General features: G+C 43.2%; 3 protein-coding genes across 5 annotated transcripts in view; 1 reads left to right on the forward strand and 2 right to left on the reverse strand.

Moving 5' to 3' along the window:
- Position 1: 1 nt before the first annotated feature.
- Positions 2-7453, reverse strand: VTI1B (vesicle transport through interaction with t-SNAREs 1B). The gene is made up of 6 exons (XM_048947473.1): positions 7174-7453; positions 4710-4768; positions 3645-3836; positions 2359-2532; positions 1364-1425; positions 2-312 (listed from the first exon to the last, which is right to left on the reverse strand). The coding sequence occupies exons 1-6, from the start codon at positions 7286-7288 to the stop codon at positions 216-218; spliced, it is 699 nt and encodes a 232-aa protein (XP_048803430.1). The 5' UTR covers positions 7289-7453; the 3' UTR covers positions 2-215.
- Positions 7454-7577: 124 nt separating this feature from the next.
- LOC125694384 (retinol dehydrogenase 12-like) lies at positions 7578-14885 on the forward strand. Its single transcript, XM_048947465.1, has 7 exons — positions 7578-7737; positions 8152-8270; positions 9149-9304; positions 9929-10033; positions 10237-10446; positions 11251-11440; positions 13335-14885. The coding sequence occupies exons 1-7, from the start codon at positions 7640-7642 to the stop codon at positions 13435-13437; spliced, it is 981 nt and encodes a 326-aa protein (XP_048803422.1). The 5' UTR covers positions 7578-7639; the 3' UTR covers positions 13438-14885.
- Positions 14886-14996: 111 nt separating this feature from the next.
- ZFYVE26 (zinc finger FYVE-type containing 26) overlaps positions 14997-23630 on the reverse strand; it is a 46376-nt gene continuing 37742 nt past the window's right edge. For all 3 annotated transcript variants that reach the window (XM_048947433.1, XM_048947434.1, XM_048947432.1), the window contains exons 37-42: positions 23350-23552; positions 22230-22371; positions 21619-21678; positions 19989-20171; positions 18961-19005; positions 14997-17916 (exon numbers count right to left, since the gene is read on the reverse strand). In XM_048947433.1, the coding sequence (XP_048803390.1) occupies positions 17707-17916; positions 18961-19005; positions 19989-20171; positions 21619-21678; positions 22230-22371; positions 23350-23552 (843 nt within the window). In that variant the 3' untranslated portion in view covers positions 14997-17706. The remainder of the gene's footprint in view (positions 17917-18960; positions 19006-19988; positions 20172-21618; positions 21679-22229; positions 22372-23349; positions 23553-23630) is intronic.

Raw genomic sequence — 23630 nt, forward strand, 5'->3', positions numbered from 1 at the left:
ATTGAGGCAATAAAATATTTATTACCTTCTCTGTAATCTCACCAGTAGTTTGCTAGTCTGTCTCTGTATTTTCTTTTTACCTCCTTTCACTGTCTTTCCCGTGTCAGGACAGTTTCAGCGGTGCATGCTGTCTTATGAGATAGTTCAGTTTTAGACAATCACAGGGAAGACATCCCATCCTACTCCTCAGCAGTTGAAAACAAAGTCACAAAGGTTCATCTACTGCGAAAGAACTTGTAGTAGACCACACCTCCTAGGATGGCTAGTTCCAGGATGATGATGATCGACAGCAACAACTTATTAGTGGCTATTCTAGAGTTAAAAAATAATAAAAAACACAAATAATCCAAGGTTGTTTTTGTAGTAAAAAAGCTGATTCTTACCTTCAAAAAGTAGCTCCCCTGTTTCAGCTAGTATTATTTTAAATAGAACTTAACAAGCAAGAAGGCAAGCTTAGTGTTTGCCCATTTAATTTTTCCTGAAATTTTGTATTCCATCTTTTATTTCAATAACGGTAGTTCTGTTCTTTTCCTCCGTCCCCATTCCCCAGTCAGGCAGAGCATCCTGCTCTGTGTGTGCCTGTTTATTCAATTAAGCACAAAGGAACATTTAAGTTGAACTGCTGCAGCTTTAAACCCTATACTGTGCTAATTTTATTTGAAACTGCACAGTTGAATTAAGATTAGAAATCTCAATTTAATGTACTTTTCTCTTTGAAAATTGTTGCTAACGGAAATGATGGTAAGTATAAAGGAAAAAGCTTGTTAGACCATAAGTACCTACTGAAAAAATATTCCATGAACTGCTTTATGAGAATAATTAAACCATACAATTAAACCATAAATACACTTAAGCAACCAAGGCTTTAGTCATCAACACAGGGTAGGGTCAAGCTCAGTGTTTCTCAAATAACAGTCTAGCTATGCTAAGGCATTCCTGTGGGCTAAAGAGATTTGTCTCTGTCATCAGACATCTAAATCACTTAATGCTGCAGTGATTTATGGCACAGTGTCTGCCAATCTGAATAAACACTATTCAAAAGTTACCTTTAGAAACAGACAGTAATTTAGACAAAATCCCTCCCATCACTACAATCTATCATGCCTGATTGTTGTAACCCCAGTATTATCTTAAAATAATTCGCAGCACAAATTCAGTAGTGTTCACTCACCTACAATTCCGTTAAGTAATTACCAGAAAGAAAAAAAAACAAATTAGCATCATCACACCACACAATCTGTTTGCACATGCCCTAAAATCTCCCCAAAGTTCCAGTTAACACTATAGTATTTTTTTCCATAAACTGGTAAGCAACAACATGACCTTCTGAATACTGCACCATTCTAAGTCAGGTGCTACTCACCTCCTGGACATGGAACGCAGAATCTTACGACTCTTGCTTAAGTTTTCACTTGTATTCACCAACTAAGAAGAAACAAAAGTTATTTGCCACTTGAAAAAACATACAGTTCTAAACATGCAAATGCAATTCTTAATTGTAACATTTAAACACCAACAAATGTGATCAATGTTAACTATATATTCTCAAAATTCAGAGACAACACTGCTCTGCGGGCACAGTACAAAAGGAGTAGCTGTCTCCTTAATAAGGCAGAAATAAGGCTGACAGGGATATATTCCTTTAAGTACTCACAAAGATTCCAAGAAATTTACAAACACCCTACCTACAATTATTACAAAGTTGGTATGAGGCCCTTTTATTAAATTGGTTTAATTAATCTAGTTGTCAATACAATTGCCATCTGTTATCATGTTCTCCTCTAGTGCGTATCTAGAACTGTTTGAAAAGCAATTAAGTTTCCAGCAAAGAACATAAACATGTTGCCCTGACAGGCCTGTGTGACCCAATGTATTTGACCACTGAACTGTTAATGGATGATCCATTTCAGCTTGGTAACACTCAGAAATGAACCAAACTGTTGCCTCAGCTAACATACAAATATTGCAAGGTTAGTGTTAGCTGCTGCCATTAAATTTCACTTAATTAAAGGAACTTATGTCTCCCAAATCTAAACCTTTACTGTTAATTTTACGTGGCGGGCAACTCCCTAGCATTTTTTAGATCAGTAGTTTTTTTAACAATGCTAAATTTTTAAGCAGCAGTAGATGGGTTTAATCACCTGGCCTTGCACAGACACAGTAGCAGATGCTTTGGGTCAGTCTAGAGGAAGATGTTCCTTTTAAGAGCACAACACAGCAATGTGGCAGCCTTTGGTATGTTCAAGCGTCAACCGGCTCACCACATCTGGGGATCTCCGAGTACAATGACTGGCATACATTTCCCCCTAAGCTAACCCTGGGCTGTGTGAGCACATGGCCCACAGGTTCTCCACTTACTCTGCTCTTGGTGCGTTCCAGTTGCTCTCGCTGCTCCCCAAGTTCTTCAATGATATCAGTGCCAATCCGATCTGTTTCAGCAGCAATCCGGTGTGAGCGCTCAATGCTCTGACTGGCTCGGTTCAGACTATCTGTTCCCTGGAGAAGCAGCACTCTCTGTGACTGCAGATTAGTCTGAAAAATAACATATGTTTAACCATTAAACACCAGGCTTCTGACATATTCAGAAAGAAGGGTACGCAGCTAAAGAGTTAAGACATTTAACTACAATCTTTGTAATAATTCACTGTTCTATCAAGTAACATCTGTATGAAAATAGTATCTGGGCTCATCCAGATGCTTCCCTTTTGTTCAGATTTAATGTCAGTCTCATTTCTGACACTACAGCTAGTTGCCAGGGAGATTATTAGGAGATTACTCAGTCACAGACAAAAAGCACTAGCAGATGGACTGCTAAGTAACAAAGCTCCTCTTTGCAAGCCAGTAGCCACAGATAGAGAGCAAGAAATGTTTGCTGACCTCAGGGTGAAGAGGTAGCTCAACATAAGCGTATTTTCTTAAGCTTCAAAAGTCTGACCCACCATCCTGCTCCCAGATGCAATCAAGAAGAATCAAATGCAAAAATGTACCTAGCTACTGTATTATGGAAATTCCCTCAAACCTTTCTTAACTAAGGCAGAGAAACAAAAAAACCACTTCCACAAATTTTCTATATAGACACCTCTCTGAATACAGTAAGCAAATTCAGTCTCTCTGCTCTTGGACATACCTAAACAGATGTGGTAAACCACTGTATTTCTTGCTCTGCAGCAGCACAGCCATACTGTGCAATATACAGGAAGACTAAATAGTTTCCAGAAAGTATAAAAAAACTGAGATTGCTTTACAGAAGACACTACAGAAGAACCTATACAGTGTATGTGACTTTCATCCCATTTTGGAGTTAAAATCAAGATCAGCTTACCATTCTTCTCATCAGGGTAGTGATTAAATGAAGTATTTGAGTACCCTTAACAAGTCTCTTAAACACGCATTGCGTAGGCAATCAACCACATGTTACCATTTTGATTACACTTGTATCTATGTTTTAGAACAGAAAAGCTCTCTTATGAGTTCTAGGCCTTTCTTCCCCTTCCCAAGATACTCTTGTTACACACAAAGAGATACACAGACAGTTATACAAGAAAGCAAGTGGATTAAAACCAGAAACACTGTAAGCAATATATCTGAAACATTACTGTAAACAATCACAGAAGGTTTAAATACAGTTTCTATCAGATGCTCACACTCTGTTCATTTTCTGTGGAAAAGATTCCATATTTCATATCCCCTTGACTTCCGGGGCCTAATCCCAAATCTGTGCTTCTTATCTCCCTCTGGAACATGGAGAGGTCCCTTCTGTATGCCCGGATTTTGCTCATCATTTGATTGCGGAACGGTAGAGGTGCATACTTCAGTTCTTCTTCCATTTCCCGGAGCTTAAAGGAAAGAAAATTTATTTCACAGCATCAAATTTATTCTTATGAGCAGCTGTATCCAGTACTCATCACTAGATGAAGAAATTCACACGTTCTTATGTGATACAGGGTGTAGGGGGGAACGATTAACCCCATGTCCCTCATCTGTTATCAACTACACCACTCCTGCAACGTAGTTCAACCCGCCTGGAGTTTCAGCTGTACAGTGCCTCAACAAAAAGAATTCAGAAACAGTTCTCCCAGGAAGAGCCAGAGGAGATTTCTGTTGCAACTGTTGTGGTAAAACAAAACAAGCAAACAACACGCATCGAGTTATAAGTCAGCATAGGAGCACATCAGTAAGAAAACAAAGAGTGACGCAGTTTTGCCTAGAAAGACAAGTCCTTGGGTTTTTTGCTCTGTCCCATGTCACCTGCTGCCCAGCAAGCCCATACAACAGAGGCTGCAAACATTTAAGGTCCCTGACATTTGGCCATTCACCAGATTATTGCAGAAAGATGTGGTTAACACTAATGTGAAGGTAAGGCAGCAAAAAACAATGAAACACCAAACAGCAATTAAAAAAAACATAAAGCAGATTCCCTGTGTGTCCTGTCTGCGATCTCCAGCAATTCTAACTGCAGCTTTACCACTCTCCTTTGATCAACAAAGGGAAGGCAATATCCAGAGCACCGGACAGAAAAAGCATCCTTGTCTGCATCTCTCTATATAACAAATACAGACATATTAATCACACCAATGAATCAAAGAAATTAAAAAATACATTTGTCTGCCAACATAAGAACATTAAAGTAAAACTTGGGATACTGTCCATTTTAAGGCAATCAACATTTTAACTGTCCAGAAAGGCCACAATTCCAGACTTAAGCTTACCGTTTCATTTGCTTCGCGCTGTTTCTCATCAAACTCCCGAATTAGCTTTTTCTTCTCCTCTGCAGAAGAGAAAGCAACATGTGAGATAAGTCCAGGCAAAATTAGAGCAGAACTTGAAAGCTTGATTTCCAGCAAATCGGGTTTTTGCATCCTTGCAGTCCTTTAAAAACAACCACTCAAACAAGACAAGCACCTTACAGAGTGCTCTGAGATTAAAGCCAACATCAATACACCAGATCAGGTTGTCCAAATACTTCTCTTTTCAGGGATGACATTGGTTGTTTGATCAAAACACTTAAAAACAGCCCATCCTGTGGATGCGCCATGCCCACACCATGGCCCTTCCCTTTCAGTTCAAATCCCCATTAAGCTCCTGAGCTTGACCTGTAGTGCACTTAAGACAGAATAAGTTTCACATTGCAGGAAATGCTGACTTAGGGGGTTCCTAAATTGACTGCCCTCAGCTCCTCCCCTGCTTTTCTGCCATGTAGGTTTGTGCTGATGCAACTGCTTGAACGACCAGGCTGCTAGTGGGCATGGGACACAACAACAGAGGACATAGAGCACACACAATAGAGGACATGGGCACACAACAACAACAGACAACTTTCTAAAGTCGCTATTCTGTTCGTGCAGGTCACTTTACTCCCTTGGTGAACACACTGTCCTCTTGAACAACTGCTGCTGTCTCGAACCAATTGAGACCTAAAGCAGTATTTTACCCTCTTTGGGTGCCCCTAGTCGGATCAGTACAGCACTGCACTTCAGCTACAGAAACATCACCCACGTGTCCATGAACATCTGTGAGACTTCCTTCACTTTCAATCAATCGAAACAGAACCAGTTGAAAAAGACAACTAACTATTTGCTCAGAGGACCGTATCTACAGTTGAAACTGATTGATGCTGTTTAAAATGCCTTCTTACAAGTTAGGAAGGAAGAAAACGCTTGGTTCCAGATCTGAGAATTTATTTTCTTGTTCACGGAGAGAGAACATTTCCACACTTCTGCCCCTGATAGTCCAACAATGACACATTCTGTCTTCCCTGCAGTCTGGGAAGGTACCAGTCATCTCAGAGTACACAGGACACCATTTATTGTCCCACAGACTTCATGACGGTGCGAAAAATGAAGACCCATGTGTGCACAGGCAGCAAACAATGCCTTACAAATGCCTTCACCAGAGACAAATTCCTGACTTCACTTAACACCCTTGTCAATACTTCCCAAAAACAGCAGTGTTCTTTTTTTCAGTGACAAATTTGAGGAATAAATCCATCATATTAACATTTCAAAGCACGTCTGAAAAATGTTTGTAGTCTGCTTATGATCTTCAAGCACGGAAGAAATTGCTGCCTGTCAATATTCTGTTTAAAGCCACTGCTCAGAATTCCTTGTTTGGGAATTGGCAAAGGTTTACTTTTTTTCCACAAAACTGATAACTCTCTTTTCTGCAAGGAAATGAGAATTTTCTACCAGAAATCTCTGTTCTTTGAAACTCGAGTGTTCTGGGGCATTTTTTCAATGTGTGTGAGGGTGGGCTCTCCCCATTCTTTTCCCAACAATGGGCTGAGCTTGGATTTCAAGCAGCACAAAATCTCACCCTTCCCTGCAAACCACCTCCCACTAATTTTACAGAAATGATGCCCAGATCAAACTTCTCCACAAAAGGGTATTCCTTCCTTTATGCTTTTCCTTCTTGGTGACTGCCAGCAAAACAAAGGCAGTTTTTAATCACAGAACTGTACGGTTCAGAAAGAACCTCTGGGGATCACCCTGTTCAACCCCCTGCTAAAGCAGGTTCCCTGCAGGTCGCAAAGGAAAGCATTCAAGAGGGTCTTAAATATCCCTAGAGAAGGAGACTCCACAGCTTCTTCGGGCAGCCTCTTCTTCCTCCCGTCTACACTCTTCTTGAAAGCTGTGGCTCACAGTTTTAAGTCTTTCTCCTGCTGTACTTTCTGGAAATGACAAGGATGGCAACCCCGAACTTCAAGCGGTATTAGACTGAAACTGGGAAAAGAAGTGAAACGTTGCACTACTCATAGCCTGGCGTCACCGAGCACACAGACTGCCGTACTCTGAGTACACCGTTGTTTCTCGGGTTTATGACTTTACGCCCAAATGCGGTATGGACCCACTCGAGGCGCACAGGAAGGCCGGCCCGGGCACTGTGAGGCCCGAGGGCCGCGCTGCTGCAACGCCGCCGCCCTCGCTCCTCACTCACACCCAGGCGGTGCTTCCCGCAGCGGGGCAGCCCGCCGCGGCCACTTCCCCTTCTCCGCCAAGCCCGCAGCCGAGAGCGTAAGCGAAGCCCGGGCGCTAGGAACGGGCCCAGACGAGCCCCGCGGTTCGGGCGGCGCCGGCCGGGCCTCGGAGCCTCACCGCACCGCGGTCCTCCCGCGCGCCGCGGACGAAGCCTCCGCGAAGCCGACAAAAGCGACAAGACGGAGCCGCCCCGCCTCACCCGCCGCGCCGCCCCGCAGCCGCTCCGGCACGACCCGCAGCTCCCCGTGCAGCCCGCGGAAGATCTCGTGCAGCCGCTCCAGGTGCTCCGAGGACGCGGGGCCGCGGATCGCCATAGCGAGCGGCCGCCTCCCGCCGATTCGGGGCTACGCGCCGCTTCCCGGCCGCGCTTCCGCCATCGACCGCGGGGTCCCGCGCCTGCGCAACGCGGAGTCCCCACGCCTGACGGCGGCCTGCTCCGGGCGGCACCGAGGCAGCCGCAACGGAGGGAGGGCCTCGCAGCGCGCTGCCCGCCGGGAGCTGTAGTCGCGGGGCCGCACGCAGTCTCGGGACGGCCCCGCCTCTGGGTGCTCCGGCCCGCCCACGGCCCGCCCCACGCGCGGCCCGCCCCACGCGCGGCCACCGCCCATATTCCCGGGGGGGTGGGCTCGGCTCTTCCGGGCGCGATCGGTGCAGACGCGGCGTGGATGGAGCTGGCGGCGGCGATGCCGAGCTGCTGGGGCGCGGTGCTGGGCGCTGCCGTGTCCGTGCCCCTCCTGATGCTGGCGGCGGCGCCCTATATCAGGTGCGGGGCGCTGGGGGAGCCGCGCGGGGGCTCCGTGCCGTCGGGGTTCGCGTTTGGGCTGTTTCGCTCGATTCTTTGCTGGGGGGAGGAGAAATACAAAGGGCTTTTTTGTTAATGCCGCTCCGGCGGCGGTGTCTGAGTGGCGGCAGCCGACTACTCGCGCCGTTCCCGTGGAGGGGCCGGCGGCAGCCGCGGCACGGGGCGGTCGGGCGCCAGTGGCCCGGGTTCGCCCCACGGCGCTGCGCGGAGCCCATTGGCCGCGGCGCTCGGAGTCCCACTGGCAGCCAATGGGAGCCGTGGCCCCACCGGCGCGGACGGAGCGGGGCGTTGCGGCGGGCCCGGGCCGGCCGTGCCGCGGTGCCCGAGCGGTTGGCGAAGTCGAAGCCGCCCTCGAGTCCCGCCGCTCTCTTGCAGGCGGTACGTGGCCGGAGGGCGGTGCGGGTCCGCGGCCAGGCTGGACGGGAAGGTGGCGGTGATCACGGGCGCCAACACCGGCATCGGGAAAGAGACCGCCAGGGAGCTCGCACGGAGAGGCAAGTCAGCGTCACGCTGCGAGCGGGTGCGGCTCTCCTCTCTGCGCCCAAGGCAGGATCGCCGCGTGATTCTCTCTGCGCAGTCGGTGTCCCGCAGCGGCTGCTAATCCGTTCTCCTGGCTTAACTGCACTTAGAAGAGACAGTGCTAATTGGAACTGATGTGATCTGGCACCCCATACCGTGGTGTGGAGCCTGATGGCCCCCGGAGTTACTGAGCCTGGGGCCGTGCTTCCATCTAAGAGCCACCTTCTGAAGTTCCCTCAAACAGGGCTGTAACTCCTGAAGTGCAGCTCCCCAGTTCTCAGCTGCCTTCACTGCTTGAACCCTGACACCGTGTCCCAGCACGTGGAAATACTCAGCACTATGGCCACTTGGAGAGGACCAGGCAAGTGCCTGGAGTCACAGGGCTATCCTTGTTTGGGGCTGTGAAATGGCTCAGATCTGCTGCTGTTGTGTTTCAGTTGCTCACGTTTTAAAATTGGTTTAAATGTTTTTTGGTAACTATCAAGGCAGTGAAACTACCCATGTTAGAAATTGCTCTGGCTGGAGTCCAGGCATCTCTGTGTGCTGTAGGCCTTAGTGCCACATGTACAAACTGGCCATACCAGGGCAGCAGTGCACTCACCTGACTGGGAGAAGCTGGACAGAGGCACTTCAGATGTGCATTTTCCTGGTCTGAAAAGAGGTTCTGGGCTGGCTTGGAGCTAACAATCTATGAGAAGAGTTTTTGTGCTTGTTAGCTTCTCCCCTGAACTGAAGTCAGTTCCATAGGAAACAATACATTGTAAGCGTTGAGTGGTCCGCCCTTGTCCCAGCTCTGGCCATGCATTGTGCTCCCAGTGACATCCGTTTGTGTTCTGCTTTTTCCTCCTTGCAGGTGCAAGGGTGATCGTTGCCTGCAGAGACATAGCAAAGGCAGAAGCTGCAGCACGCGAAATCCGAGCTGAGACAAACAATCAGCAAGTCATTGTGAAAAAGTTGGACTTGGCTGATACAAAGTCCATCCGGGAGTTTGCAAACAGCTTTCTAGCAGGTATGACCTCTGGATCCTTGTTTTCAGTGTGTGTATTTTGCCAGCAACTGCTGTCTGCTTTCTGGAGCTAAGGAAGGGGTACAACAGAGCGTACCTTGGGAGGACTATTGCCCTGCTCTATTCCTACACTGCTGTTGACTTCCTGTGTGACCACATGCATATCATGGGTTTTAAAGCAGAAATTGAGGGTGTTGTACAATGCCGCATGCTGCTGATGTGACTATGAAAGCATCTTCCCCTTTGTTGTATGGATTTCATTTGTAGTATCTGGAATTGTTCTGTGCAACAATATCTATTCTGAGCAAAGGCAGAAAAATGAGAAGGCAGCCCCACCCTCCGTTATTGTTGGTGTCTTCAGGCAAGAAGGGAGTTCTGTTATAGTGCCAGCGATTTTTAGCTAACATCAGATTCCTGACCCATGCATCTCTGTGCCATGCTGGCTGTTGTGGTTTACAGCAGGAGCTTGCCGGAGGCCATGGGCGAGTTGATGGTAGGAGAGTTATCCTTATTTTACAGAAGCAGTGTGGCTGCCACTTGGGCATGGGTTTTCTTTTTTGTCTGACTTGTGTCTGTCTGTATTCCATCTCTGTATTTAATGATTGATGTCTTTTTTCTTTCTTGCAGAAGAGAAGGAACTTCATATCCTCATTAATAATGCTGGGGTAATGTTATGCCCTTACTCCAAGACAGCCGATGGCTTTGAGATGCACCTGGGAGTGAATCATCTTGGTAAGGCCAGTGGAGTCAGGTTTTCATTTCATATCTCTGGAAAAAGCCAGTGGGAAATCCTGCTTCCAGGTGCTTTCATTTTTCCTTCTTGTGGTTAGAATGGAAGGAGGAAAGCTATAGCTCATAATAAGCACATTGAAAGTACTTTGTGATTCCAGTGGGGAAACCCTTCAGAGAAGAACTGAATTTCTTCTCACCCCCAGGTCATTTTCTTTTAACCTTCTTATTACTGGAGCGTCTGAAGCAGTCTGCACCATCCCGCATTGTGAACGTGTCCTCACTGGCTCATCACGGAGGCCGAATCCGCTTCCATGACCTCAATGGCGAGAAGAGCTACAATCGTGGCCTCGCCTACTGTCACAGCAAGTTGGCCAATGTCCTTTTCACCCGAGAGCTGGCAAGGCGGCTGCAAGGCAAGTCCCAGCAGAGAGTGGTTTCCTTGGCTCTTGAGCAGTGTGGGTGAGGAGGACGGAAAAAAAAAGCCGGTGCAAAAATGAAATGGTTTGAGACAAGGGTCACTGAGAGCTCTCTGTTGGAAGGGAAAAAGTATCTCATCCATGGAACTAGGAAACTTAAAGCACTAATTATCTTAACAGCAACAGGGCATGGGAGGTCAGTGGCCTGACACAGTTGAATGGATTTGATTTTAATTTGGCACTTGTCACAAACTGGCTGCATCTAAGCACACAATTGTGCTATGTGAGTAGAATTTGAAGAGGGAAAAACAACAACAAAGGAACTTGTGTCGAACTGCAATCTCTTGTGGACAAACTAAGGCAGTTGTAGCTGCCTTCAGTGGTGAAGGGCTGTAAAATAGAAGCACAGGGCTAGACAGTATCTCTTAAGTCACAACATATGTATCGGCCTTGTTATTCAGTCCTTTTTGTAAACTTAAGCAGTATCTTCTCTAATTGTAGTACAGTAAGTCAAAGAAATCTCTTGCTGTCTAAAGCCCACTAGAAATTGCTGCTGTTTGAACATCAGGCTCCCTGGTACACTGTTGTGCAGAAGACATACAGTGACAGCACTGTTTGGAAGGGACAAGGGAGTGCTCCAGAAAGCAGTAGCACTAAAAATTTCATTAACACTCCCTTTATCCACAGCAGTTCTTCTGTAAGTTGCAGAATAGTTGCAGGTGGAATTGAGGAAGATTAGTCCACTGTTTAAAGGCAATCTGACACATTAATTTTGTCCTGGGCTACTTTCTTTTACCATAGGCACTAAAGTCACAGCAAACTCTCTCCATCCTGGCTCTGTCCATTCTGAGTTGGTCCGGCACTCATTTGTAATGTCATGGCTGTGGAGGATATTTTCATTCTTCTTGAAGACTCCATGGGAAGGAGCTCAGACCAGTGTGTACTGTGCAGTAGCAGAGGAGCTAGAATCTGTGACAGGACAATATTTCAGGTGGGTGCAAGCTGATGGAATGATATACCGTGAAGCCTCACTGGCAGAAAAAATGAGTATTACTGTCATTATTAAGAAGAGACTACATAAGTGGTTGGTATAACTCAATCTTACTGGAATGAGGGTGAGAGAAATACTAGAGCACTATCCTTTCTAGATTTCTTGAAGATGATACTGCATTAGAAGGGATCTCTGACCTATGCAACACTTTATTTCATGCCAGCAGTATTAGTGGACTCCAAGTGCAGGAAAGGCTGTCACGATTGTAGCGCTCTAATCCTTAGATTGCAGTAGAGCTGTTTAGTTAATGAGGTCACCTAAGGCAGTCAGGGAGAGATCAGTTTAGTTTTACCTTGTTGGAGCAAAAAGGGCCTGTGCACCCAAAGAGAGGGGAGGTCTGGTGGTGCTGCAGAGCTAGAAGGTAAGATTTTCAGGACTGGCACATGACAAAAATAACTTGATTCTCCAGTGTGACAGACCATCAGCTACAAGAGACACCTGCTGGGATGCTTATCACTCTTGCCTGCAAACTATTAAACTATTAAACTATTAGTTGTAGCTCTCTCTACAAACCTGATTGTTTCTTAATTACCTTTCACCTACTCCAGGACACTGCATAATCATGTATTTTCTCTTAAAAAAGCTACAGCTCCATACAGTTCTACATCATCATCATCCTAAATTTGGAAACTGCAATTTCAACAGTTTCCTTTAGCTGTGTATGTCAGTTTCTTGCTGGGTGTAGAGCAGTGTCGAGCAGTATAACAATACTGTATTTAGGAAATTAACATAGTTGTTTTTTTTTTCCCCCCCAAAAATACTGTTGCTTTTGCAACAGCAATACTGAAGCCTTAGTTTCTTTTCAGAGCTCTCCTTTCTTGTGATAAGCAAGCAGATTAGTCTCTGTAATGACTTTGATCTTCACTTGGGTATTTGTTTATCTTAATCGGACTTGAATATATAAATAGATGCCTTAATCTTCTGTGCAAGACTCACTGTTTTTCTGAGAATAGAAGTGGGGTACTGCACTAGAGTACAGAAAGCTTTGGTAGATTTTAAAGTCATAAAAAAGCAGAGTTTTGAACTTGATAGGAAAGTAATAGCCTTCACAGTAAATCTCACACAGGCCTGGTTTTACACTGGATTGGCCTGAAAGCCTTTCAACTTTCCAGGCAACGTATGTATATTAAACAAGCAGCCTGCCAGTCTTCAGGAGCATCAGAGACTGTGTGTTTTGGGATATAAGAACACTAGAAAGGATAGAAATCTTACATTTCATTAGATGCAATTTCATTTGTTCTCTTAAATTTCTATGTAACATGCAGCATCTAGCATTACAGATGAGAACACACAATCCCTAGTCCAGACAATGTACTGCCAGATTGCAGGAGCTGAGAAGGGGCTGTAGTTCAGAGGATAATGAAAATGGCATTAATGTGAAACCATATATAGTTATTACAGTATTATATTCAGAGGCAGCTTTATCTTTCATGCAGTGGCAATATAGTGGGATGAATAGGACGGGATAACCAGTTTCGAAAGGTCTGTTTGAGGAACTTAGTTATAATTTGCTAGAGAAGTACTCCTGTACAGCCTGGTTAGCATTTATAATCTTTTTTAGTAATACTAATGAGAACTCACAGTGATGAGTATACAGCAGAATATAAATAAAGTTCTGTAAACATCAAGGTGGCAGATAGAGCTATACTCAGTTGCTAGTTTTTGGTGCCACTGGGAAAGATTCTTCCCAATCTAACTCCCACCCTCCCTACCCTTCTTTACTTGGTCTTGAAGCTTCATGGATTAAAAGCAATTCCCTCACTTTATCATAGCCATTTCAGTGTACAGCTAGAGATTTTTGATTTTAAAAGTAATAATAATATTCCTCTTACAGTGATTGCCGGCCAGCGTATGTATCTCCATGGGGTCGGGATGATGAGACAGCAAAGAAGCTCTGGAATGTGAGCTGTGAGCTCCTCGGCATCCAGTGGGACTGAGCAGTGCAGCCATCTGTGTGTATGTGGCTGAGCACAGTGATGCTACTCTTGGGAAGAGCACTGCTGCCAAGAACACTGGTACTTCAGCTGCCCTTGTGATGGTTCTGTGGATGCAGTCCAGTATGATTTTCTGGAATGCTACACTTAATGATTGAGATTAGAAAGCAAAGCATCCCTTTTTGTAGCTGGAAAATTAGAGCACCAATACTGTGAGCAATCATTGGTAATTCACAACAGCTAGAGGCTGTTGTCCTGTGGCTTTAGAATAGAAATGGAGGTTATCATCTTAGCTTTAGATCACCTGTATTGAAAGTTGCTTTTTGCTTTAGTCTCTTTTTCCATACCAGCAATAGTAAAACGTTAAAAACTAGATTTACAAGGTCATTTTTTGTTCCTAATATTTGACAGGGCAGAGTACAAGTAGTCATGTTTCTGGCAATTACATGTAATATAAATGCTCACAAACGCTTAGAAACAAGTGCTGGCCTAACTAGGATCAAGCATTATTTTCCATGTTCTCTAAACACCTCTAGCCTGTGAAGTAAGACTGGTTCATCTTTTGGGAATACAGTTGTCAATGCAGATAGCTGGAAGGTTAAAACCTGCAGGAATGGTGAAATTGGGCAGTGGCTAGTTATTTTATTCAAAACAGTTAACAATCTCTGCTGTGGAAAGACTAAGCAAAGCTGGTATAAAACTTGTCCTAATAAAAATCTAAGCTGTACTTAAGTGATTTACAAACCTGGAAAAAAGCAGATTTAATTAAAAAGAAAGTTAACTGCGCTGAAAAACAACAATTAATTTCCACTGAGGCTTTAGCATTGAATTTACTCTGACAGCAAACTACCTTGAGCTAAATAGCTGAAGCAGGGGCCAGTGCTAACCTGATATTATGGTCAGTTTAGTCACAAGACAGAAAAAGAAAACAAATCCGAGCAGCTATGGGCCACAGCTATCCATAGCTACCAGCCTGACCTCACTGTACCATACAGCCTGCATGGTCAAAAGGCAGCTCAGTCAATCCACGTCCTCATGAGCTTACTGCCTTGGAGCTCTAGTGAAAATTGATATAATAGGACCCATCATCCAAGATTGTTTCTGAAAACTAGGTTTTTTTTTAGCTGCTTAAGTCAACAAGTGCCATAGCTCACAGGATTATCTTTTTCTGGAAAAAAAAAATCCAGAAGTATTTAGACCCATGTTTGAACACTCCTCTGACCAACTGCCAGTGTTGGGAAGCAAATGCTCATGTTATGATTCATGATGTCTGGCAGCTATCCACGTACATCAGTCCCATGCTACCTCTGATCAATACTAAATAGAGCCATTTCCTTTTTACAGCAATTTTTTGAAGAAAATTTCAGAAATGATGCAATTCACTTGTTTTTGCTGGTATCTGCACTGCCTTACTAATGTAAAAAAATAATAATTTTAGCTGATATTCTGAAGTCCCTTTCTGTTTCTCCCTGTGCTTTTTTTGACCTTTTTTCCTCCCTCAACACTGTAGCAGTGGATTGTTTACCTACCATGCAGGCTCTGATCAAAGGAGCTTTCAGGAACAACAAACCATAAAAAAAAAAGCAGAAAGCATCTCTAGGCCATATTTTCCCCTTTTAGGTCAGTGTCTTTCTCAAACAGATGAATCAGATCCTAGAGTCACTATAAGACCTAACCACATATTACCATAGAGGGACGTCTCCTCACTCTCTGACCTTGGCTAAGTCATTTATAGCTTATAGGTTAATCTGTAAAATGAGTGCTTAAGCTCATTTGGCTGCCTTAAAGGGAGTATTGTAAGGGAGAGTTGCATTAACTTGCAAAGCTGCCTGAAGAGAATTACTAGTCTGCCAGAGTACACATATAAGCCGAGCTAGCTACCGAGGTGACCTCTGAAGAGGTGATGATAGCACAGTTGCTCTTAAATATGGAGAATGTTATAGCAAAGGCATATTTTGGTATGACAGCAACTCTTCCCCATGTTCATCTGGTGAACATAGCCACATAAAAAAAAAATACAGATCTACAATAAAAGACTCTGCTATGCTGAGATGAAAAGCAAACAAGATATATTGAAACTTTCAGTCATAACACTTTATTCTCCTTTTCACACCCCCCCATTGTAAACAGCCCATGGTCATTTCTATAGAGTTTTTAAATTGGCAGTACTTAATCCATTTCTGAAGCTCAAAAATCCAAACCATTGATAATTGCACTATTCATGACAAAAGGCAGTTGGTCAGGATCAGAATTCCAGTTCTGCTGGTAAGAGAAACATTCCCTACAATTCCAGGTTAAGAACATCAAATTACAATAAACACTATAAAGTGCATAAAGTACAGTGCAAAGAAGTCGAGAGGAAAGGCAGGTACAGAACTGACTGGTCTGCATGACGAACTCCGCTCTCTGTGCTCTATATAGCTGTAAGGAACTGGAGCAGAACAGTGTTACAGCAAAGCATAATTGGATACCCATGAACAGTAGAACCTCCCCCCATAATTAGAGAGCTAGAAGTCATCAAATAGATGGATAGTGTCACGTTTTAGGATTAGCCTAACAGCTCTAAGCTGATGGCAAGCTAGGTCAGTCTGGCCAGGAAAACAGAAGCAGCTTTCATCGGTACTGCTCACTAATGAGATCATGCAAATCTGTGATTGGGAGATTCTAACATCTAAATGCGGTCATTTCTGACGACTTGGCTGAGAGACATTTCTAGCCCTGCTCTAGTGAGTACTGCGCCTCTGGGAGAGAGGGTGGTAGCAGTGGAGCACCCAGAGGGGATGGAGCAAGTCCTTCCCAATGCTATCAAAGTCTGTTCTGTCACTGCACCGAGTCTGGGGACATTACAAAACCCATACTTGACAGTCTCAGTTATTCTATGTACTAAAACTACTTGCAGAAACTGTTCTGTTTCCTCAAAATACTCATCAATACTCAGTCAAATACTAAACAGTTAACAACAAAAGTGAACTAGTTTTCCCATCTTGGGCTGAAGGAAAAATTAACTGCAAACATACTCTTGTGGCTAAGTTTTGTTTCTTTTAGAAGGTCCTACTGCTGTCTGTCCTCTGCTCATTTCACATGTCCAAGTCATCATTGCAGAGCAGCAGCTGCTTGTTTCAGCATCCTTCAATGCAGAAATGACACAAAGTTTGCTGATTAAACCTAAGAACTCTGCTCTGTTTCTTGTCACAGTAAGCACCTTACCACACACACTCAAGTTTAGCACAGGAGCCACTGTTCCATTCCTTGCACTATAAAATACTGCCTTTTCACACGTCCTAACACACTCCAGCCTGACATTATAATATACACAGTATGTCTTGTTAATGCATTCTGCTGTACCTGACAGGGACAGGTTATTCTCATAAGAAAAAAACTAAAATTCCTGTGTGACAGGAATACAGACTGCTGAATTTTGCCACAGCTCTATCTTTCCATATTTTCTGCCATACCTAAAGTTCACCGGCATCTGCTCAGTGATAAAGCTGCATCACAACATTTTATTGGATATTATAGCAAAGAAAGAGGTAGGTGATTTTTTAAAAACTATTTTAAAGGATTTTTCCCTTTGTAGGCCCTTTGCAGGATATGCCACTTACAATTTTATCCATTTTGTAAGGACTCACGTGCAATATGTATTTCAGACAGTGCAACTGGGAAGTAGAAACCTGCCATGAAGAATCAGTTTGTACTTTGTCCAACAAACTAAGAACGTTGAACACATTGCAGTGGGTAGGAGTGGGGGAAAGAAGTTAGCAATAGTTTGTGTAGAGATTTTAAAAACAACCATCTCTGAATTTCAGTCTTTGTAAAAGATCTCTGAAATCTTCAAAAAAATCCTAAAGGAAACCTATAATCACAGAAAGTGTTATACTCTAGGCTACACTGAGCTGTTGAGATTTTTCTGTTCTCTCCATGCAGGTTGTCTGGATTAGAAATAAAAAAAAAAAAGGGGGAAAAGATCAGTGCCTTTCTAAAAAACGCAAGCGCTCTCTTTCACAGACCTAAAAAAATCTTGCTTGTTCTGTTTGAAATTGCCACCCTTCCCCCTACCCAAATTAAAGAGGGCCAAAAGACACCCTGAGGTAGTGACTATTTGTGAGATTACTGGCACTTGTAATTTAGTTCCCTTCCTTTTAACCAGAGGCACACTGGCAGCTTCCATTTGCTACTGACACAAGTTAGAAGACTTCCCTTTTACCAAGTGATTGCTGCACTGCGTGCCTTTAAGGTGTCTTGAAGTCTTCCCCTTCTGCATGATGGTGAATGTTATTTCCTGCTGCCCTGGCCAAGCCGATTTCTCATTTTGGGCTGGTGCACTGTGAGCCACTGGGTACAGATGGCGTGCACAACATCTTCTCCACTACTCTCGGCCAGCTGGCGCACATGCTGGACAAGCTGCACTGCTCTGCTCTTCTCTTGTCTCACCGAGACCAGATACGCAGAACGCAACTTGTTGCACATCAGGTAGGCTTGAATCTGGAGGGAAAAGGGCAGGCAGAACTCCATTAGAAAGTTAAGGTAAGCTAACAAAATAAGCAAGGATTTGCTGGATTACTATCTTGCTCAAGAGCCTGTCATAGAAGGCAACATAAGCATAACATGAGGCAGAGTATTGCATGGTGTAGATCCCAATATAAAAGATAAACAGATGTATATATGTCATTAAATTTGTCTCTTATGGAAACTCTTTTAAAGCATCACCAAGAAATATACATTAGTAATTTTATTTTGTGCATTGTTTCTATAACCCCATGGCAAAGATTATAAAATAGTCATTGCCTTCTACTGCTCTTCTGTTGTTCTTCTGGAGCAGCTAATACATGAATATTTCAATAATAAATCATTCATAAAATGAATTAAAAGCCCATTTTTCAGTCTACGTGAAACACCAAGTTTGTCAGTTGGAAAAGGACAGAGTAGAGTCAGAAATTTTAACATTTTATCCTTAATTGTGCCACTTGGGATCTACAGAAGTTTGTAACTCTGATCCACAGCCACTTCATCTACAAATATGCACTCAGAGTTTCCTTATTTATATGCAACTTTCCAGAAGCTTGGCAGGCTGGTATTTAAGCTAACGAAGAAATCAATTAGTGCAGGCCTCATTTCCTCTAAGAAAAAAAACCCCTTCAATTCTGATATACATTTTATCATTTAACTCCTTATCACGATGAAAGCAGTTTAAATGTTGAAAGAATGGTAAGCTGAAATGGCCATCTCAGAGCTAACATGGAAATAACTTTTCCTCCAGTCTTACTAACGCCTAGCTCTCATTCCAAGGACTACCAAAGAACTATGAGGATAAAGATTGATCAGTTCTTTCATCTCGCAGTTCTACACTTGAAAACACCGCAGCCTTAAGCAGCTCTTTGATTTCTACAGTCTAGAAAGTAGCCTTCAAAACCTTTATTTGAATGAGGATGAGAGAGAAAATGCTGGAAGAGAGCACATATCCTGGGGTTCAAGACTGGCCTGTTCAGCTCTTGCTAAAGGAATTCTTCTTACTGTGATTTTACTTACCTTGTTTTCATCACTGTCCATATCCTGAATCAGATTATCGAGGTCCTGTAGCCAAAAAGGGAAAAGGTGTTCACATTTAAGCGACAATGGTTTGCAAACTTTTATTCCTTAAGGAACCAAAGCTCTGCCTAGAGAAATAGCTGCTGAGATGACAGCTAGATGTTTACATTTATCCCAACCAACACCATACATGTAGAAAATATAAAATCCTTTTATATATTAATAATTTATTTATAAAATAAATTATTCCCTTTACCACAGCTTCTTCTGCCTCTCAAGTCTCTGGGGCCTCCCTAGAGAACACTATGAGGTCAACATCTTGTCCCCTAAGAAGTTCTATCATTCAAGTTAGGAGTGTGCAGCAATAAGACAAGGAATAATGGCCTAAAACTCGAACACAGGAAGTTCCATACCAACATGCAGAAGAACTTTACAGTAAGACAGAGCATAAGAACAGGTTGCTCAGAGAGGTTGCGGAGTCTCCTTTTTTGGAGATATTCAAGACTCGTGAACACCTACCTGTGCAACCTATTATAGGGTAACTGTTTAGTGGATGGTTGGACTCTATGATCTCTCAAAGTCTCTTTCAACCTGAGATTCTGTGACTTATGCTTCCTTCACTGGGACAGAAAGCATGCTGTGGTAGGTAAAAGGAATCCTAAAATAGCTTCCTATGAAGGCAGAATGTTTCTGTTTCCATACATACTCTGTATTAGCCAGGGAAGCTTCACTGAAGGCCACCCCTCCCACTCCAGTTTAGAGCATTTGGCAGGGTCCTGTCAGACAAAGGTTCTCTCTCTATCACAAACCCTTGGGAAGCACCGCATAGGAACACACTAAGCAATCTATCTTTTTCTCTCAGACAAGTCAGCGTAAGGAAGGAAAACACACTCCCACCTTCAAACAATACACGCTAGAATATCAGAATCACTAAAAGGGCAACACAGGCACTACAGAGTAGTCCCTGTAACCTATGTTGTATACAACCCATTGTACTTCAAAAGGAGTATCAGGCAGGACAGAATTACCTCAGCAGGTATGTTCTTGAATTCACTTAGACAATTTAAGATAATGGTATCCCCATCATTCTTGGCTGCAACTCCAGACTCGCTGACACACTTGAGTAGCTGCCGAATCTCACTGTACTTTTGCTGCTTCACCAGCTGTTTGGCTACTTTGCTGTACACTTCTGTAGCCTCCAGCTGGAAATCCTAGAGGTAGGTTGAACACCAGAGGAACATGTTAAATACTGTCAGCAGGTTTTCCCAGTATAGTCTCAGCAACCCTATACAAATAAGACAATCTCCGTTGAGGACAAAATATCATAGCATGCTTAAAAAAAAAAAAAAAAAAAAAAAAAAAAAAGAAACCTTTGGTGGCCTCTGCTCAGGACTGACTCAAAGTTTCTTTATAATCAGCTGGCCAAAATTCAGCTTTGCTCAAGAACAAGAACACTGTCACCTCCTTTCCTGGGGTGGCAAAGTCAATTTTACTTACTACTTCTGACAGATCTTTCTTACCCAACCCACCTCTACCTCACTTAGCAGGCTCCCATTATATCCCTTGACAGCAGCCACCCAGGAAAACTAAAGGCATCTGATTACATCTCTCTCATATGAAGAAAGAAATATAAGCTGAAGACTGATCCTGCTATGAAGACAAAGAATAAAGGAAAAAAAAAAAAAGGAAAGAAAATAGAAGAGATGGTAAGCAGTTGGACTTACTGCTCCATCTCTTACTGGAAAGTAGCAACAGCTGCTGCTGTGGTTTTTTTTTTGTTGTTTTGTTTTTCTCAGTCCAGACAGGTGCTCTACCTTGTTCTGCCTTTCTTGTTGTGAAAGAAGCAGGCCCTACCACCATGCACTGGTCACAAACGTAACAGGCAACAAGGCCACAGATACTGCTTCAGTGGGCCACCTCTGTCCAGAAGCAGCCATGCTATATCCTTTGTCCCGTATGGGAGACAATAACAAGACTGCACGACATGAAGCAATATCCTTTAGCACCTCTTCTGCTCAACAAGGGCACTGTCACCTTTTCCAGGGCAGCAAGTCAGTTTTATTTCTTCTGATAAAAGACCTTTTCTACCCAACCCACCACTATCCCAATTAGCAGACTGCTTTACCAACAAAAGAATGAGCAAAACAGAAAAGTTCGGGAGCTAACGTTCTATGATATTTGCAAGCATCTCAACTTCTACCCAGACACGAAGTAGGTGAGGTCCCCAGAGACAGTGATCAGTTATTCAGCTTTGCTCTCTTACAGTTCAGAGAACAATGAAAGATATTTGGTGTGTTTGTGTGGCTATCCAAACTGCAAAGACCTAACATGTCAGAGCTCTCTACTCACACAGTAATTGTGGTCTGCCAGCATCAAGTCACTGAACAAGGTGCAAAACAAAGGGAAAGCTCTACATAATTCATTTGTAGGAGCCAATTAACTTGGAGGTGTCCTACTGTAGCAGAACCTTCCTTTCTTTACCAAACTTCTTCCAAATACATGCACATTTAAAACTTGAACTACTGACTTTTCTCCTAAGAGATTTTCCCTTTCTGTGGATTAGAAGGCAACTGGCAAAAAAAAAAAAAAAGTCTTTTGCTTAAACAGCTGCTGTTTGCAGGAAGTTATTTTTTAATAGTAGTACCTGTTCTACCATACCTGAAGGACTCTGAATGCAATCCCAAATCCCTCCTCAACATTTTTGCCTTCCAACATGACCTGAAAAGAAAGGCATCAGACAACTCTGAGGATGCACATCCCTTATTTGCAATCTACAGTTACATAATAATGCTCACATTTATAGATATTGTCTAGAGGACAAAAGACATGAAATTACTTCAACAGAGAACTGTACCATCCCAACAAGAAGTGCAGGAAATGTAAGGTCTATTGCTGTATACTGATTCATTGTGGAATGCTAGGTAAGCAACAGATGAAGCTGAGCTGAAGTTAAGGAAGGTAACAGCAGCAGCATTATTTGCCTTGCCTCAAAACAAGTACGATATACAATCAAAAGGCACATTTCTATCAGCATTTGGGATCCTCCTCTTCTGAGAGCTTGAATTTTGAGCAACAGTGCTTAAGTGTTTAAAGTATTCCCTGCCACTTGGAGAAAAAAAAAAAACATCCATTCTTCATTAACTGTAGGTTGCGTACAGGCACAAGGAATCTGCTCATCAAGCTGCTCCAACCATCAAATATTTAAACATGTGTATCACATTGGCACCAAAGGTAAAAAATAATGCTATGTTTGAAATAGTGGCACATACCTTGCAAGCAACATCCATTTTCATGTTGTTATTTCCAAACAGTGTTGGCAAGGAAGAAGCTGCCATTTGAGAGCTTCCTGAGGTCTCACATCGATGCAGAAACTTAGTTACTTCCATCTGCAGATCAACTGTATTGATGTGTCTAGAACAAGGGAAAAAACAAACCTCACTTGATTTTGTAACAGAGAAAGTGTTAATTAACATTTTTAAACTCACTACTTCCATGAACATTTCAAAATACCATATTTGTTTCTGAACAGTAATTAGTAATTTTTTTAGTTACCGTTGCGCTATTTCACTTTTGTAGCCAAATCTACAGCAATAAATTCTTCATAGATTTGTGCACTCAAGACATGAAAGCTGCAGGGAAGCTCTGTTTGTATTATTCTAAAGAGTGATTCAGAGAATCACAGACTGGATTGGACCTTAAAGCCCATCCTGTTCCAACACCTCTGCTGTGAGTAGGCTTGCCATCCACTCCATCAAGCTGTGACAGCTCGTCCAGATAACCTGTTGTTCCAGGATCTCAATGCCCTCTGCGTAAAAAATTTCAATCTAAAATCTAACCTGAATCTCTCCTCTTAGGTTAGAACTGTTTCCCCCTTGTCACATTGCCACCAGACCATTTAATCTGGAATCCAGAAAGTGGATCCCAAATCAGTAACCACTACCTCTTTTTGATGTCTTCACACTCACTCCCTCACCAACTTTAAGCTTAACGTCTAGCCTGAAAAACATGAAAGGAAAGCAAATTCTAAGAAAACCAACTGCAAGAGATATATGGCTGAATTTACAATCTGATTTTTGAACACAGGGATTCAGCCAAGTCTGACACTCATAACTTAAGAATTCAGTCAAGTCTGACACCTGTTAGTTGAATTAAAATTTAAACAAATATAGCCAGTAAAATATACCTGCCTGTGCATTATGTTTCGCTCTTTTAAACTACAGGATTATTAGTAATATAAAAGTAATGGGAATCTTATAATTGCAACTAGCTAGCCAAATTTGGGTCAAGCTCAACTGGGATGCATTAGCTGAAGTCAACCCAAACAGAATCATTAAGACAAAAAGTCTGAATTTCCCCTTAACCAAAATGTAGCTCGCTGCTTATAGATACCTTGACACATCTGTAGCAGACATTTTCTTCCGGAAAGTGTATACCATTTTTTTTCTTCCTGAACTTCTTGAGACCTCCTGCAGGTAGACTTTGAGATGGTCCTTGATCTTTATGAGCCATGTCTGTTTGCCTCCCAGTTCGGTGTAGGATTTTGCTCCATGAGTAAAAAATCTAATGCAGGTCATGGCAGCACGAACATGATCCTAGAAGACATATACTGTGTGCTAAGATGGATCAGAGGAAACCACATTCTCTAATCCTTGTCTCTACTGAAGTGCTCA

The sequence above is a fragment of the Lagopus muta genome, chromosome 6 (genome assembly GCF_023343835.1).
Source record: "Lagopus muta isolate bLagMut1 chromosome 6, bLagMut1 primary, whole genome shotgun sequence".
Lineage (NCBI taxonomy): Eukaryota > Metazoa > Chordata > Aves > Galliformes > Phasianidae > Lagopus > Lagopus muta.